At 39.9% G+C, this 17591-nt stretch overlaps 1 protein-coding gene and 1 pseudogene across 2 annotated transcripts in view; both read left to right on the forward strand.

Annotated features, from left to right (window-relative positions):
• AIM2 (absent in melanoma 2) overlaps positions 1–17591 on the forward strand; it is a 73989-nt gene that overhangs the window by 46281 nt on the left and 10117 nt on the right. Inside the window, exons 4-5 of one of the 2 annotated variants that reach the window (XM_032154049.2) lie at positions 12899–13390; positions 16709–16990. In XM_032154049.2, coding sequence (XP_032009940.1) covers positions 16729–16990 — 262 coding nt within the window. In that variant the 5' untranslated portion in view covers positions 12899–13390; positions 16709–16728. Of the gene's footprint in view, positions 1–12898; positions 13391–15461; positions 15572–16708; positions 16991–17591 lie in introns of those variants that run through there. The other variant, XM_032154051.2, reaches the window with a different exon arrangement.
• Positions 7693–8325, forward strand: LOC116469240 (cell cycle checkpoint protein RAD1-like; annotated as a pseudogene).

The following is a 17591-nucleotide window of genomic DNA, read 5'->3' on the forward strand; positions in this document are numbered from 1 at the left end:
TTCAGTCCGTTTTGTGTTGCTTATAACAGAATACCTGAAACTGGGTAATTTATAAAGAAACAGGCCGGGCGCGGTGGCTCACGCTTGTAATCCCAGCACTTTGGGAGGCCGAGGCGGGCGGATCACGAGGTCAGGAGATCGAGACCACGGTGAAACCCCGTCTCTACTAAAAATACAAAAAAATTAGCCGGGCGTGGTGGCGGGCGCCTGTAGTCCCAGCTACTCGGAGAGGCTGAGGCAGGAGAATGGTGTGAACCCGGGAGGCGGAGCTTGCAGTGAGCCGAGATTGCGCCACTGCACTCCAGCCTGGGTGACAGAGCGAGACTCCGTCTCAAAAAAAAAAAAAAAAAAAAAAAGAAACAAAATTTATTTTTTACAGTTCTTGAGGCCGAGAAGTCCAAGGTTGAGGAGCCCATCTGGTGAGGGCCTTCTTGCTTGTGGGGACTCTGCAGAGTCCCCGGGTAGCACAGAGCATCACATGGAGAGGCAGCTTAGTGAGCTAGCTCAGGCCTCTGTTCCTCTTCTTTTAAAGCCACAAGTCCCACTCCCATCATAAGCTATTAGTCCATTAAGCCATTAATCCATTCATGAGAGCAGAGCCCTCATGACCCATCACCTCTTAAAGACCCCACCTCTCAATATTACCACATCAGGGATTAAATTTCTACACAAGTTTTGAAGGAGACAAATATTTAAATCATATCAGACATCAATACATAGAAAGAAAAAGCTGCAGTTATTTAGACACTGCAGTTTCATTGAAGCTGGGGCTTGGTGGAGGAACATCATTTGCATCCATGGAGGTATATGTTTTGATACTGAATTGGGGAAAACCAGACTGAAGCTGTAAGTCATGCCCTTGGCATTATGAAGCAGCAAACTTCAGGCCCAGCTGACTCATGCAGCTCTTGAATCCTGGTATTCCTTCCTCTCATGCTTCTAAGGCATGTTCTTTTATTGAAAAAACTTCTTGGCCACATGTTCAGGAAGATGTAGGATCCAAGTGTCAGAGACATAACTTTTGTGTCTCACATCTCACAGTCACATACCTCAAAGCCATTTTCCAGAGGCAGTTCAGTCATCCCCAGATCTCAAGCAGGCCTGATAACATCAAAAGCATCCCGTGCCTCATCTATGCCTCTTCCTCTTTTTCTGTCCACCTCATGTTCCACCTAGAGATCCAGCTTATCACCAGTTGTATTAAATCTTTCCACTATTTTGTAATTTCCCTTCATCTACTTTGTTAAATGAGAAACAGGAAAGAAGCAAGAATAAACTGAAAAATTTTTAATTATGCAAAAAAACTTAGGGATCAAAGGATCACTCTGGCAATGCAGAAATCTACCAAACTCTGCCACTTACCATTATTACATTTAAAAAAATAGACTTGGCTGGGCACGGTGGCTCACGACTAATCCCAGCACTTTGCGAGGCCGAGGCAGGCGGATCACTTGAGGTCAGGAGCTCAAGACTAGCCTGGCCAACATGGTGAAACCCCGTCTCTACTAAAAATACAAAAATTAGCTGGGCTTGGTGGTGGACACTTGTAATCCAAGCTACTTGGGAGGCTGAGGCATGAGAAGTGCTTAACCAGGAGGCGGAAGTTGCAGTGAGCCGAGATCGCGCCACTGCACTCCAGCCTGGGTGACAGAGCAAGACTCCATCTCAAAAAAAAAAAAAAGACTTTCCAGAATAAAGGAAAAGCCTGGCATTGCTTTTTATAACACACAGATGGCATCATAGGTTATTAAGAATTTATTAATAATTGATTAATATAAATGTTGGGCTATAAATACCAGAATCATCCTCCTGATCCCCCCATCCTTGTCTTCAGGTATACTTCCACAGTTCAGCACAAGTATGGTTCCTTCCACTGACATTTAAAGGTTAACTTAGTCTCAGCCACGGTGATCATTTTTATTTTTTTATTTATTTATTTTTTTTGAGACGGAGTCTCGCTCTGTCGCCCAGGCTGGAGTGCAGTGGCGCAATCTCGGCTCACTGCAAGCTCCGCCTCCCGGGTTCACGCCATTCTCCTGCCTCAGCCTCCCAAGTAGCTGGGACTACAGGCTCCCGCCACTACGCCCGGCTAATTTTTCTGTATTTTTAGTAGAGACGGGGTTTCACCTGTTAGCCAGGATGGTCTCGATCTCCTGACCTCGTGATCCACCCACCTCGGCCTCCCAAAGTGCTGGGATTACAGGCGTGAGCCACCGCGCCCGACTCATTTTTATTTTTTTATCGCAACCTCACCTGACTGCCATCATCCTTACCATCACCCCTGACTCAGCCCTATCACTAGTATTGTCAATGTAAAGGACACTGAGTAGTGTAGGGGTCAAGGAAGAGGGAAGAAGTAGAGACTGTTGGGTTGGGAGCCTAGGTCAGTGGGAGAGTTGTGGTTCCATTAACAGTAAAAGGGAAGTAAGAATGAGAAAGTACTTAGAGTCCTAAGACAATCAATGATTTAGGATATGTATAGGTTGAATTTTTCATTTTGTATTTAAATAAAAATGCGTAGCACGAAGTTTCAAATGTACACTTGGAGTTTTAATGTGGTGAGTCTTGGTGATTTGAGTTTGCAATTATTTTACACAGATTCAGTTTCTGCCCCTAAGGAGTTTACACTTCACTGAAAAAGGCAGACAAGACATTAGACCTCATAAAACAATATACTGATAGTCATAATGATAATGGATAGAGTTTACTGAGTTCTATCTTTCAGTTACTTTGCTTAGTGTTTTAAATGTGTAAAGTCATAATTTTCACAACACCTTCTAGGATTAGGGACTGACAGCCTTCAATAGATTAAGAGATTTGCTCAAGGCCACACAAGTTGGTGGCGCAGGGTATGGTGCCCAAGCCGGTGAGTTTACTTCTTTCCACTTTATTGCTGTGATGGAAAGTCCTGGAGATGATGGAAAAATAAACAACAGGAGCACTTAACTCAGACTTGGGCTTGCAGGATTTGAAAATAATTTTGGAGAAAGTGAGACATAAAGAAGGACCTGGGGGTGAGTAGGAATTAGCCAGATGGGGGAGGAGGATGAAGTAGAGGGCGAAGTATGTGCAAATTTGCCTGGAGCCTAGTGTATGTGGGCAGAGGGAGGCCAGGAAAGGCCTGGCCCCAGAACTGTCTGATGAGCTGGCCAATAGGAAAACAGAGACAGCCTCATGTCACAAACAAAGCATCCATGTTTACGAGGTGGAAAGAGGAGAGACACTGATAATGAGGACAAAGATAGGTGGTTCAGAAGCTGGAAGAGCTTTAGAATCTATTCTCTGGCTTTTATTAATATTTTTGCCTCACCTTTGTTGCCTTTTTACCTGCTCCTTGTTTCAGTACATTGATATCAAATATAAGTAGAGCAAACCAAATTAAACATCATAGAATGATGGGTAAAATCTGGTGGAAGCAAATAATTATCCGTTGGATGTTTTCTAGATCTGAAACAGGATTTGCTAGATCTGAGCCCTTTCCTTCTTTCCCCTCACACTCCACCACCACCTTTATTGAGGTATAATCAACAAATAAAAATTGTATATTTATAGTATACAGTGTGATGTTTTGACATTTGTGTACATTTTGAAGTGATCAAGCTAATAAACATGTCTGTCACCTCACATAGTGTGTGTGTGTGTTAGAACATTTAAGATCTACTCTCTTAGCAATACTCAAGTACACACTACGTCACTGAGTGCCATCTTCCTTGAAATACTCTTTGCCTTGCCTTCCAGCACTCCACCAGGTCTGGTTTCTTTTCTCTACTGCTCTGACCTTTCTTTGTAAGTCTTCCGTGTTGACTGTTCCTCTTTAGCCCAACCACTTGCTGTCTGAGCTCTATGTGGCTTGGAGGCCTGCCCCCTTCTCATTCATGATGGCCTCTCCTGACAGTCTCATCCTGTTCTGCAGCATCGGCTGCCTTCTGTATTTGGATGCTGCCCACGTTACTGTCTGGAGTTCTGACCTTTCGTCTAAGCTCCAGGCTCATATATTCAATTAAACATCTCCATTTACATATCTCACGGGCACCTCAGACGCAACACCTCCAGCGCTAAACCCACATTTTCCTCACTTACTTTGACCTACTCCTCCTTGGGTGCTCCCTGTCTCTGTAATGACACTATCATTCACCTACTTTCCTGAGCCAGAAATCTGGGAGTAATTCTGGAATCCTTATCTCTCTTAAATGAGTTTTTAGTGGCCACGTGTCATATTTGTGCCTTCCCAGAATCTTTTAATTATTCACATGTAATAATTCTCACGTCCTCAACTCTGAAGACAGGAGTCAAATTCTCAGTTTTTTTTTTTTCTTGCAGCCCAGATGGACACAGGTGACCTAGGCTTGCCCCGTCGGATGCTTCCTAGGGAGGCTTGATTTAGAAGTCATCAACATGAGAACCTGGCTCTCCGTGGAGTTTTCATCTTGCTGATGTGGCTGGCTTCAGACATCTGGGTTTTAGGCAATAGCAGCAATTGCAAAGTACATACGGAAGTGGCATTTGTACTGCAGATTTAGCAATTGCAGTGTAGTCAGGTCTTGGCATTATATGTTTAAGGAGCAGAAACAGTGAACTTACTCACAATAGTTTTGTTGCCTGGTTTGGTGTGTGTGTATGTGGGTGGAGGGAGAAGGTGTGGGAAACACATTTTTATTTTTTCTGTGAGTTTAGTCTTGACTTTGTTCCTTCAGTCCTTCAGACTCTCCAGTGGTCTCTGAGGGGTGTGTATGTGTGTGTGTGTTTGTGTGTGTGTGTTTTGCTCTGTCACTCGGGCTGGAGTGCAGTGGTTTGATCACCGCTCACTGCAGCCTCAAACTCCTAAACAATCAAGTGATCCTCCTGCCTCAACCTCCCAAGTAATTGGGACTACAGGCATGTGTCACCAAGCCCTGCTAATTTTTAAAATTCTTTGGAGAGATAAGGTCACCGTTTTTTGCTCAGGCTGGACTTGAACTCCTGGCTTCAAGCGATTCCCCCGCCTTGGCCTCCCAAAGTGCTGGGATTACAGGCATGAGCCACCGTGCCTGGCCTGGGTTTAATATTTTTAATAAAGTTTCCGTCTCCTTAAACTATCAAGGGTAGCTTATGTTGTTTGCAGTAGGAATCTTGAGCAGTTCAAGATTGTTGCTTTCTCTCCAGTAGGAAGTCTAGCTGTGTTTTGCGCTGTGTGAAAGGAGAAGGGAAGGATGTGGTGAGTGAGAACCAGAAATAAGTGGGCTTGGAGGAGGGAAGGCCCTGCCTTTCCAGGGTTTTTTCATTTGATCACATTATATAGAATATATAAATTATGTACAAATATGCCAAAAAGCAGGGCAGAGTGATGGAAAGAGAACTGGAATTTTAGAAAATAACCAGGTTTAAATTCTGACTCTACCACATACTAGCAGGGTACCCTTGAGCAAATGACTTAACTTCTTTAAATTCTGTTCCCTCACTTATGGGTTTCAGTTAATATATTTACCACATAGAATGGTAGGGTTACATGAGATAGCCTGTGTAAAAGATCTCTCACTCATTGGCTTACTGGCTGAGTGGTAAAGGTTAGCTCTGTGCCAGAGGCAATTAGGGACTCTAGAGAGTGCATCAATAATTGGTTATATATAGGTGGTCCATAAGTATTGACTATTCAATTCCATTGGCCTAGAATTCCACTTTTTGTATTTCCACATGTTAAAACTCTTATTCCTTCTAATAGGACTAGTCCAAGTGCTATTGTTTTTCTCTAATTGGACCTTTCCAAATTCACTTAGCTGGAAGTAATGAATTCTATTTCTGTAATATTATTATATTTTATCATAGGTCATATTTGGATTAATGGTGTAGAATATAGATCCTTAGAATAGGAAGATACTTTGGTGAGTATTTAGTAGAGCTAAAATTTAGTAGAGCTAAATGGTATAGAATATAAATCCTTAGAATAGGAAGATGCTTCAATGAGCATTTAGTAGAGCTATTTATGTTTTAAATTTATTTTCATTGAATTAATATATTAACTATTGATGGAAATTCAATAATATTACAAGGATGATAATAAAGGGTAGTCCCCTGCCTCGTACCTTACCACTCCCAATTCCCACTCACTCAAGGCAACATTTTTTAACCTTTCATAATATTGTTATATTCCTAGTTTTCAATTTTAGCCACTCCATTATCTATTGATTTGCTGCAATAGAAGATACAAATTTAGTTTTCTTACACCTCTTTTCTTACATTGTTGGAACCCTACATCTTACAAATACACGTACATCGTCTCTCTTCCCACTTTCCCAATATGGTCATTCCACAATTGCTGATTAAATCACTGTTTGGTGTTTTACATTACCATAACTATCTAAATAAAACTAATAGTTAAGCCATGTAGTATGTTTAGATTCCTTCTTTATGCATCTTTATTTTTTTCTAAAGTCAGTGACACATCTTTAATAATTTGTTCCATCTTGATGTGCTTATCGCTAATTCTTTTAAAAGATCCAAAATAGTAAAATTTCTCTCAAAATAAATTCACGTAATTTCTCTGCAACCACCCACTACCTGCAAAACTTACATATATATCTCACACACTCTTTCCTTAGGAAATATTCTCTTTTGAGCTTTCTGTCCCCCTGCTTTGAACAAGTTTCAGTCCAGCTGTGTACAAGTCAAGGTTCAAGGGCTTCTGGTCACCATTATCCTGGGGTGACATCATCCTTGTGGATGTTTGTGTTACCCCCAAAATTCATATGTTAAAATCCTAACCCCTAATGTGATGATATTAGGAGGTGGAGCTTTGGGGAGGTGATTAGATCTTGAGGGTATGGGCTTCGTGAATAGGATTAGTGCTCTTATACTACGTGGGATAGTGCCCAGGGAGCACTTTCATCTCTTCTGCCATGTGAGGACACAGCAAAAAGCCATCATCTTGCTAGGTGTGGTGGTGCATACCTACTGTCCAGGACTTAGAGCCCAGCTTTGGCAACATGGCAAGACCTTGCCTCTAAAAAAAAGAAAGAGAGAAAGAAAAGAAAAAAGATGGCTGTCTGTGAACCAGGAAGCAAGTCTTCACCAGATACTGAATGTGCTGGTACCTTGATCTTGGACTTCCCAGCGTCCAGAATTGTGAGAAATAAATGTGTATATAAATTGTTGTTTATAAGCCACTTAGTCTATAGTATTTTTGTTATAGAGGGCCAAACAAACTGAGACATGGAGACTCCTGTACATATACATGTAATTATTATAATTATCAGCTAGGTATAGAAGACTAGGCTGAAAATTGTTTTCCTCAAATGTTAAAGGAATTGCTCCACTCTCTTCTAGCTTCTAGTGTTGTTGTCAAGAATGCCAATTCTATTCTTATTCTTAATCCTCAGATACGATCTATTCTTTCTCAGGAAGCTTTTAGGATCTTCTCTCTCCTTGGTATTTTGTAATTTTAAAAGCATGTGGCTAGACAAAAAGAAAGACCTAAAAATCAATCATCTAAGCTCCTACATTAGGAAACTAGAAAAATAAGAGTAAATTAACTGCAAAGTAAGCATAAGAAAATACAGTTTTAAAAAATTAGAGCCTAAATCAATGAAATTGAAAACAAAAATTAAGAGTGGTTGGAGCTGCTTCATTGCCTCCTGTTTTCAGGGAGCTGGAGCTTACTTCCCCGGGACTTGGCTGGGAAGGGCTTTCTAGCATCTGGGCCACACTGCAAAGGCTGGAGTATTTTAAGAGTTTACATGTCAGGAAGAGTCTGTTACTTTTAAAGTTAACTTAATTGTCCTTTTAGACTGTTTATTTTTGGATCAAGTCCTATGCCAGGGATTTTAACTGCACTTTGAATGTGTTACCAAGGTTATGGTGACCCTTGGATGCTATTTTTGGAAGAAAGAGGAATGGTGACAGTCTGCAAAATCAATACTCAAGAGCCTGAGGAGCCTCTGGATTTTGACTTCTGCAGCACCAATGTTATTAATAAAATTATTCTGCAGTCAGAGGGGCTCTGAAGCATTTCCCAAATCGGATGTGATGACTGAGGTCCTACAGATTATCATGTCTCCTGACAAGAATTATTTCAGGTTATCTACTTTTGAAAATTTAGAAAGTTTGCAATTTGACTTCCAGAGATTTTTATTTGATGCAAGCATTTCATTGCAATCAGACCCAGGTCAACAGATTTTATTTCTTTGCTAATACCCTTTACAAAGGCATTAGTCCTATCTTGTAAGGTATTTTATTCATACAAATAACAGGATTTCTTTCATTATAGTATATTATTAGAATGAAGGGGGGCAAATATGTTTTGTGGAATATTACTATTGCCTTGATGAAGAAGTTCCCGAATCTGAGTCTTGAGTATGATGATTCATTGTGATATTTATGTGTACATTCATGATAAGTTGAGTTATTCTGAGTATAAAAATCTTCATAATTTCTTATTGAATTTTCTGTAGAGAAGATGTATGGAGAAGATAAAAGCAAGGTCCCTGTACCCTAATAGGTACGTATTTTGTGAACAAATGCTTTCATGAAGTCATAGATTATGTAGTATTAGACTGTCCTGTGGCTCTGTCTTTTGAACTCATGGGAATCACTGTGAGCCAAGATGAATAAGTTATAGGTTCTATTCCACTTAAATAAAATATTTCAAGAGTCTGAAGATTTAAAGTTTGTTGAAGGCATATCAGAACTGTTCTTTTGTTTATTTACTATTAGAAAATGCAAAGGCATATGGACATTGCTTATTAGTTTAAATGCCAGAGATTAGATATTAAAGCAGTGGTTCTCTAAGTGTTGTGCCAAGACCAATAGCATCAGAATCACCCAGGAACTTGTCAGAAATGCTGGGGGTGAGGCCTAAAATCTGTATTTTTCTAATGATGTAAATTTGAAACCACTTTAAAGGATACATTTTTTTTTTTTTTTTTTTTTTTTTTCTATCGCCCAGGCTGGAGTGCAGTGGCGCAATCTCGGCTCACTGCAAGCTCCGCCTCCCGGGTTCACGCCATTCTCCTGCCTCAGCCTCTCCGAGTAGCTGGGACTACAGGCGCCCGCCACCACGCCCGGCTAATTTTTGTGTATTTTTAGTAGAGACGGGGTTTCACCGTGGTCTCGATCTCCCGACCTCGTGATCCGCCCGCCTCGGCCTCCCAAAGTGCTGGGATTACAAGCGTGAGCCACTGCGCCCGGCCAGGATACATTTTTTAAAATTAGCATTTAATTGCACTGAGGTGTTTGCTTTTACTTGTGATTTCTTTACAAAAGTTCTGAAATTGAGGCATCACTAAACAAGTCTGAACAATTCTTTATATGATATCAGTATTTCTAAAGTATACCATTTTAAGAAATCTATGGACAAGATACAAAAGTCTTCAGAGTCATAGATACTCTCCTTATTCTTAAAACTGTTCAATGCAGTACTTATGAGATACCTTTTGTTTGCTCATAAACATTTCTTGACTAAATCATTGTATTAAAAACCAGTTAGTGGTTTCTGGCCGGGCGCGGTGGGTCACGCCTGTAATCCCAGCACTTTGGGAGGCCGAGGCGGGTGGATCACGAGGTCAGGAGATCGAGACCACCCTGGCTAACACGGTGAAACCCCATTTCTACTAAAAATACAAAAAAAAATTAGCCCGGCGAGGTGGCGGGTGCCTGTAGTCCCAGCTACACGGGAGGCTGAGGCAGGAGAATGGCGTGAACCCCGCGGGGCGGAGCCTGCAGTGAGCCGAGATTGCGCCACTGCACTCCAGCCTGGGTGAAAGAGCGAGACTCCGTCTCAAAAAAAAAAAAAAAAAAAAACCAGTTAGTGGTTTCTTACAAGACTAAACATACTTTTATTATATCTTATTATACAATACAGCAATTGCATTCCTTGATGTTTATCCAAAGTTGAAAAATTAAGCCCACATAAAAACATGCTCACAGATATTTATACAAGGTTTATTCATAATTGACAAAACTTGGAAGCAACCAACATGTTCTTCAGTAGGTGAATGGATAAACTGAGATAAATGGAGACAATGGAATATTTTTTAGTGCTAAAAAGAAATGAGCCATCAAGCCACGAAAAGCCATGGAGGAATCTTAAATGCAGATTACTAAGTGAAAGAAGACAATCTGAAAAGGCTATATACTGTATGACTTCAACTATATGAAATTCCGGAAACAGCAAAACTATGGAGACAGTAAAAAGATCAGTGGTTGCCAGGATTTGTGGGGAGAGAGAGATGACTAGACAGAGCACAGAGGATTTTAGGGCATTGAAACCACCCTGTATGATACTATAAGGGTGGATACTTATTATACGTTTGTCCAAACCCACAGGATGTACAACACCAAGTGTACCCTAGTGGCAACTCTGGAGTCTGGGTGATAATGATGTGTCCATGCAGGGTCCACCCTGGTGGGAATGTTGATAATGGGGAGACTGTGCATGTGTGAGGGAAAGGGGTATATGGAAACCTGTACCTTCAGCTCAGTTTTACTGTGAGCCTAAAACTGCTTTAAAAAATAAAGTCTACTAAAAAGAAAAAAACTGGAAAAGAATGCAAAATGACATGCTTTTGTGTGTGTTCTTTCTCATTCATCAAATTCGGTATTTATTTGATAACTTTCTTTTTTCTCCATTCGCTCTTGTTTAAATGCTTATTAGCTGGTTATTATTCATCGGGGCATAAACCTGTATATTTCTTATCTTTTCTCTCCTGTTTTTCCATTTTATTCATTTCTACGTATACTTTTAGAAAGAGCTCTTCAGCTTTATCACTCTATTAGCTTTAAAACTTTTCTGCTATCACATTTAGAAAATATATTTATAAAATCTCTTCTGTTAATTTGTTCATTTTTTACAAGTATTAGCGCTGTCTTTTTGTTTCATGGATGCAATGTCTTTTCTTATTTCTCTGATGACCATATTTATTTCTTCTTCTACCCTCTGCTTTGTCCTTAAGTTCCTCCTTCTGATTTGTTTTCTGTTTGTTTTTAAGTTGGAGGCTTTACTGAATGTTATTTATATCTGTTTACTCATATTTAAGAAAGAAATGTCCATACATATATACACACAAAACTGACTTGAATTCTTTTTGTGTTGGCCTGGTTTATTTATGAGTTAGTTTAATTATAGGATTAGCATGAAAGGGCCTGAGTCTTTTTATTGGAAAACTCAAAATGTCAGTAACGGTGGGAGTTTTTCCCCTCTTGGGCCAGTCGCTACAGTAGGAGCCTCCAGTCTTCTGCTTATGGCATAAAGCTTGCTGTCAGTACTCTAGGAGTCAGGGAAGAAAGGGCTTGGGGATCCCACTTTTCTCTGTGAGACTGTTAACAAACCTCCTTTTTCAGCACAGTTGCCTCCTTTCCCTTCTGTGTCTTGTGTCACCGAGTAGGGTATCTCTCTCTGATTAAATTTCTTGGCAAAACAAAGCTGGAGGATGAGTACTTGTCTCTCTGCCCCGGGTGCAGCAGTGTACCTGCTCCTCATTGAGACCACTTGCCAGCTTAATCACTTAACGCACCTTTACAGGACCTGAAGCCTCAAAACAGTACACCTTTCTGGGGTTGGTGCTTGTTGGGTTCTCCCTCAACAGGGAGCTTTCTCTCGTTTACTCAGTAGGTTACCAAATTCATAGACTTCACATCTTTTTGATTCTTACATATTGTTCTCTTTGGTGTTCTTTTACCTTGTGTGATCCACTCATTCATGCATTCACTCATTCAACAAATATTTTCCGAACACCTTCTCTATGCCTGGCACTGTGTCAGGTGAAGTGGATGCAGTGAGCCAGTGGGCAGAAATCTCTTCCTTCATGTGCCTTACATTTTAGGAGCATGAGGCAGAAAACAAACGAATGACATATACAGTGTATCAGATGGTGGTCAGTAACACGTGTGGGAAAAGATAATGTGGGAAAGAGGTAGAGAACATGCTGGTCAGAGAAGCCCCACAGATAAGGTGCTATTTGAGCTGACGGCTGGCAAAAGTGTAGAAACAAGCCTTGCAGTAGAAAGTGAAGGAGGTCCTGCAGCTCTGGGCTGATTACCTGGGCATGGTTAGGTGCTCTTCCTCTTCTCCTTGAGCATCTTGAGCATGCTTTAATTATAACACTTACCATCATGTCCTACTGTGATTATTAAATTACATGTCTCGGCAGAGCCGCTCAACGTCTGGAACTTTGTCTTATTAACTTTTATATTCTCAGAATCTAATACATCATATTAGATGTTCAGTGCATAATTGTTAATTCAATGAATAAGAAAGGAAAACCTCAAGTAAATTGCTGACTAGAATCAAACCCTCAAGCTCTGAATTTAGGGTTAGGAGCCTGGGTTAGGAAGAAAGACTGTATATATGCTTTTGAGGCAAGCAGTCAGTGAGGGAATGAGGCATGATTACTTGCAGGTGGCTACAAGCAATAAAAATGGGGTCAAAAAGGTTAGCAGAGGGATTGCCCCACTGGTAGACAGGAACTGTTACAACAGGCTGTGACAATGAAGACAGATTGCAGACTTCCTACTTAGGCACAGATGAGACTGTAACACAGAAGAAACTGGCCGCAACTGGTTAAAGCCAAGATGGTCGAAAACTTGGCTGACTGCTGACCCTTAGCTTCATTATGCCCTTAATATCATAAAACTTGCATGGGGAAATTCCCACTCCCATCATGCACCTGACGCCATGACAGTTCCGGATTAACCATCTTTAGTCAAGAAAAGAGTGGCACCCCGATTCCGGGAATTGCCCACCCATTTCCCAGAAAACCCCTCCCCTTTATTATAGAGTACTCCATACCTTCATTGTGTTTATTCATATCGTACGTGAACCACATTGCCTGTGACTCAATCTTTGAGTGCCTGCACTCCTCCCTTGAGGACATCCTTGCTTTTGCTCCACAATAAAATGTCTATACTTTCGCTTTGGTCTCATTTTCAGATTCTCTTATGCTTTGAAGACAAGAACCTGCACTGTCCTACTGGCAACACTTTTAGATACCCTCTGAGATCAGTGTGCTTGTTTACACCAGAAAAATGTCATCACCAGGCCCCTTAGTCACAAACTGTGTCAGTAAGTTATCTGCGGTCATTTTTTACAGTTTCCAGGCCACTTTCTGTTTCCAATCCGTGTATGGTGTGGCATGACTCAGATACAAGTTTCTACAGACATTTTCTTCTGTGGCTGCTAGTGAGAACCCAAACCAGCTCAGCCAATTAGAGCTCCAGTTGTCACTCCTACCCACACTGGGCCTGGGGGTGAAGGGAAGTGTTTATTAGGGGTACGTGTGAAGCTGTCCAGAAGTGTCAGAGTCTTTGTAGCTTTGAAAGCCACCTAGGTTATTTGGGCACGCTCTCCTGAGTCCTCTGCTAGTCAAGCTCTCTGAAGAGAAGGTGGCAGACCCGGTTTGCTGATCGCCCCAGGGATCAGGAGGTAAGCACCATAGAGGAGCTGGGTTAGAGATGAGAGACTTAACTGTTTCTCTGCCGAAAAAGACAACTGAGGAAAGGCCAGCCATGCTATGCACACCTCTGAGAACTTGAACCTGCAGACATGGACATCAGCTCTGAAAGGATGGGTTCATTTCTCTTGTATTCACTTTAGCCATGTCCTCTGGTGTCTCTGAGCTGGTGTTCCTTAAGCTTTGCCTTCCTTTGGGGTTTGTCTGTCAGCCTATTTGCAAGGCTGGCTTTTATGCCAATAGCAAATACAAGCATTTTTTAAGTTAACAGATATCATGAAGTAAAATGCAAGTTTTTCATTTATAAGGCAACATAACTTCAGAGAAAAAGCTGAGTCAATCATATAAAATGTGATTAAAATGTGATTGTTATTATATAAGAGGGTTATAGGAAGATTAGTTTCTTATGGACCAGTAGAAAAGTAGGAATCATGCCAAGCTGATTGTCACAGTAGATATTCAACAAAGGTAGTGTCCTTCCTTGCTTTCATCAGTAGGATGGGGGCATTTGGATGGCTTTATCATTACAAATATTTTTAATGTATTCCTTATTTTGAAAATGGTCCTGATAATAGTTTTAATTTTCACTCGTGAACTCTACACGTCTAAGTAGAGTTTCTCCAGCCCTTACCAACATATAGGAAAAAACATTATAAGGCCATTAACAGTGATAGTTTAGAATTTATTAACATTGACTCTACTGACGGGGGTATTCAAGCTTCCCTAAAATTCACAATCAGTTATTTTCAGCTCATAAACATCTTTTCCTGTTCTTTGGCTTATTTCTTCCACTTTATATGTTGCTGCTCTGGAAATCATTAATTGCCAATAATGTCAAACATCTTTTTTATGTTTATTGGAAATTTGAGCAAATTGCTCATTCACATCTTTTGCACACTTTTCAAATAGGCTGTTTATTGTTTTCTTATTGATACATGATTCTCCATGTATTCCAAAAGCAAAACCTCTATTAGCTATATATATATATGTATATTGCAGGTATAGCTGTGTATATATATATATATGTATAGCTGTATATACATATATATATATGTGTGTGTGTATATATATATATATATATATGGCAGGTATCTGCCCAGTTTTTGCCTTGTATAATCACTTTGTTTAGTGTGTGTCTGTGCACGCATGTGTGTGTTTTCTACAAAGAAATTGAGAATATGCATGCAATCACATTTGACAAAGTTTTTTTTTTTTTTCTGGCTTGTCCTTTTTGTGCCTTATTTAAGAAACCTCCTTCTACTTCAATGTATTGAGAAAGTATGTGTTTTACTCAACATCATTACTATTCTATTTAGATAATTAATCCAGCCAGATATATATTTTGTGTATGATATAAGAGAAAGGCCGAATATATCATTCCCCGTATATTGTCATTTGTCTGAGCACTTTTTATAGTTGGCCATTCTTTCCTTGTGGTTTTTAATGCCACTTTGATTATATACCAGGCTTTAATTTACATGTGGTCCTGTTTCCACACTCTATTTATTAATTCATTTTTCTCTATGCCACTGCCATACTGATTTAATTATTATACATTTGTAGTAAGTATACCTAGTAGTACGGATAGTATATCCTAATAAACATATTCAACTTGTTTTGCAGGTTTTTGTCTTTATTTTTTTCATTTAGGTTTTAGGATCATTCTGATAAGTTCTATGAAAAACCCTTTGAGATTTGGGATGGGAGTTTATAGATTAATTTGACAACATTGCTGTCTTCATTTTATCAAATCTTCCCATTTAAAATATCACACATACACCCACTTAAGTAGGTCTTTTAAATCTCCCAATAAAGTTTTATAAGGTTCCCTTTAAAACTCTTAAATATATTGTATTAGATGTTCTTATGTACTTTGTAGTTTCGTTGCTATTGGAAATTACTTTTTTAATGTAATTTTTTTCTCTCTTGGAATGGTGCTAGAATAAAGGAATGCATTTCTGTATATTAATCTTATAGTTATAATCTGTTGAATTATTATTTATAATGTTTTGTGTATTATTTTGGATACTATACATAAGCAACTATATTACTACAACGTGATTTTGGCAACGAGATACAAAAATAGATTGATGGAGAGAATAAAGAATCCAGAAATAGACTCACTCATTTTTGGACAACTAATTTTTGCAAAGGTAAAAAAAATCATTAAAAAGGATAGTCTTTTTAACATATGATTCTGGGAAAATTCATATTCGTATGAAAAATAAATGAACTTTGAATCATCGCTTATATCATATACAAATTAACTCAAAACAGTACATACACCCAAATGTAAAATGATCAAACCGTAAAATTCTTAGAGGAAAACATAAAATCTTCTAATCTTGAGATTGGAAAAGATTTCTTAAATAAGACACTGAAAGCATGATCCATGAAAGAACAAATTGATTAATTGCACTTCATCAGGTATATATATATGCCAAAATTTATCAGATTGTATATTTTCAATGTATGCACTGTGTTGTATGCCAGTTATGCCTTGATAAATCTATTTTAAAAATAACAGGAAAATGTATCCTGTTTCTTTGTTGTTGTTGTTGTTGTTGTTGTTTTGAGACTAAGTTTCGCTCTTGTTGCCCAGGCTGGAGTGCAATGGCATGATCTTGGCTCACTGCAACCTCCACCTCCCAGGTTCAAGCGATTCTCCTGCCTCAGCCTCCCGAGTAGTTGGGATTACAGGCGCCCACCACCACGCCTGGCTAATTTTTGTACTTTCAGTAGAGATGGGGTTTTGCCATATTGGCCAGGCTGGTCTCAAACTCCTGACCTCAGGTGATCTGCCCGCCTTAGCCTTCCAAAGTGCTGGGATTACAGGTGTGAGCTACCGCGCCCAACTGATGTATCTTGTTTTCTGAGAATTCCAGAGGTGTTGTATACTTTCTGAAGATGTCTTTCCCAGGAATAGTGATCACCTTGCTTAAGAAGTTCTTACCGTTGTGGGGTGGGGGGGTGGGGGGGGCGGGGACAGCATTAGGAGATATACCTAATGCTAAATGACGAGCTAATGGGTGCAGGAAATCAACATGGCACATGGATACATATGTAACAAACCTGCACATTGTGCACATGTACCCTAAAACCTAAAGTATAATAAAAAAAAAATAATAAAATAAAAAAAAAGAAGTTCTTACCTAGGTGCCACTCAAATCTTTTTTCCTATTGCAAATATTTTATTTTTCTTTAAAAAATATTAATAGCTCACCTTGCTTTATTTTGAATGTAGAATCACTTTTGGTGGTGTAATCTTACGTGTTTTGGATTCCTTATAGGCTGATCCCAAAGTTGTCAGATGGAGAGTAAATACAAGGAGATACTCTTGCTAACGGGCCTGGATAACATCACCGATGAGGAACTGGATAGGTTTAAGTTCTTTCTTTCAGATGAGTTTAATATCGCCACAGGCAAACTACATACTGCAAACAGAATACAAGTAGCTAACTTGATGATTCAAAATGCTGGTGCGGTGTCTGCAGTGATGAAGACCATTCATATTTTTCAGAAGTTGAATTATATGCTTTTGGCAAACCGTCTTCAGGAAGAGAAGGAAAAAGGTAATGTGGGAGTCCCGCCCCCGCCCAGTCCCTTTTTCTGCCAAGCCTGGGCCTTTCCTTTCATGGCGTCCCTGGGATATGACCCCCAGTGCACATTGTTGGAATTTGTTTTCTAACTTAGTGCACCTTTCTCTTTGCCCCCTTTTACTGAGAATCACTTCTAGGAAGTGTTTGTTACAAATTCCACAAATCCATTCCAGCCTTTGTTTGCATCTCTTGTTCCAGCCCTTAGGGTTACCACTTCCATTTATCATCTTTTCTCCTTGCCCATCTTTGTCTCCAGTTCAATTGCAGTGAATATGGACGTAGAATTCCAAAGTTAACTTCTCCCAACTCCATTTACACAGTATGTAATGCTCTCACATTCTACTGAAGTATTGAAAATACAAATTATTGCATGGGAAAACTGTAAACCAGGATATTGAGCACCTTTTTTCCTTCACACAGTCTGTCTATTCCTCTCCTTGTCCCCAGCTTTCGTGGTCCCAGACTATCCTTTCTTTAGGCGATGATCTCCTCCTTCTTCAGGGAGGGAGAATCTTCCTTCAGGGATTTTCTTTCCTCTCTATCTCCAGCACAGGTGACAGTATAAATTACCCAC

This window comes from Hylobates moloch, unplaced genomic scaffold (genome assembly GCF_009828535.3).
Source record: "Hylobates moloch isolate HMO894 unplaced genomic scaffold, HMol_V3 SCAFFOLD_5, whole genome shotgun sequence".
Lineage (NCBI taxonomy): Eukaryota > Metazoa > Chordata > Mammalia > Primates > Hylobatidae > Hylobates > Hylobates moloch.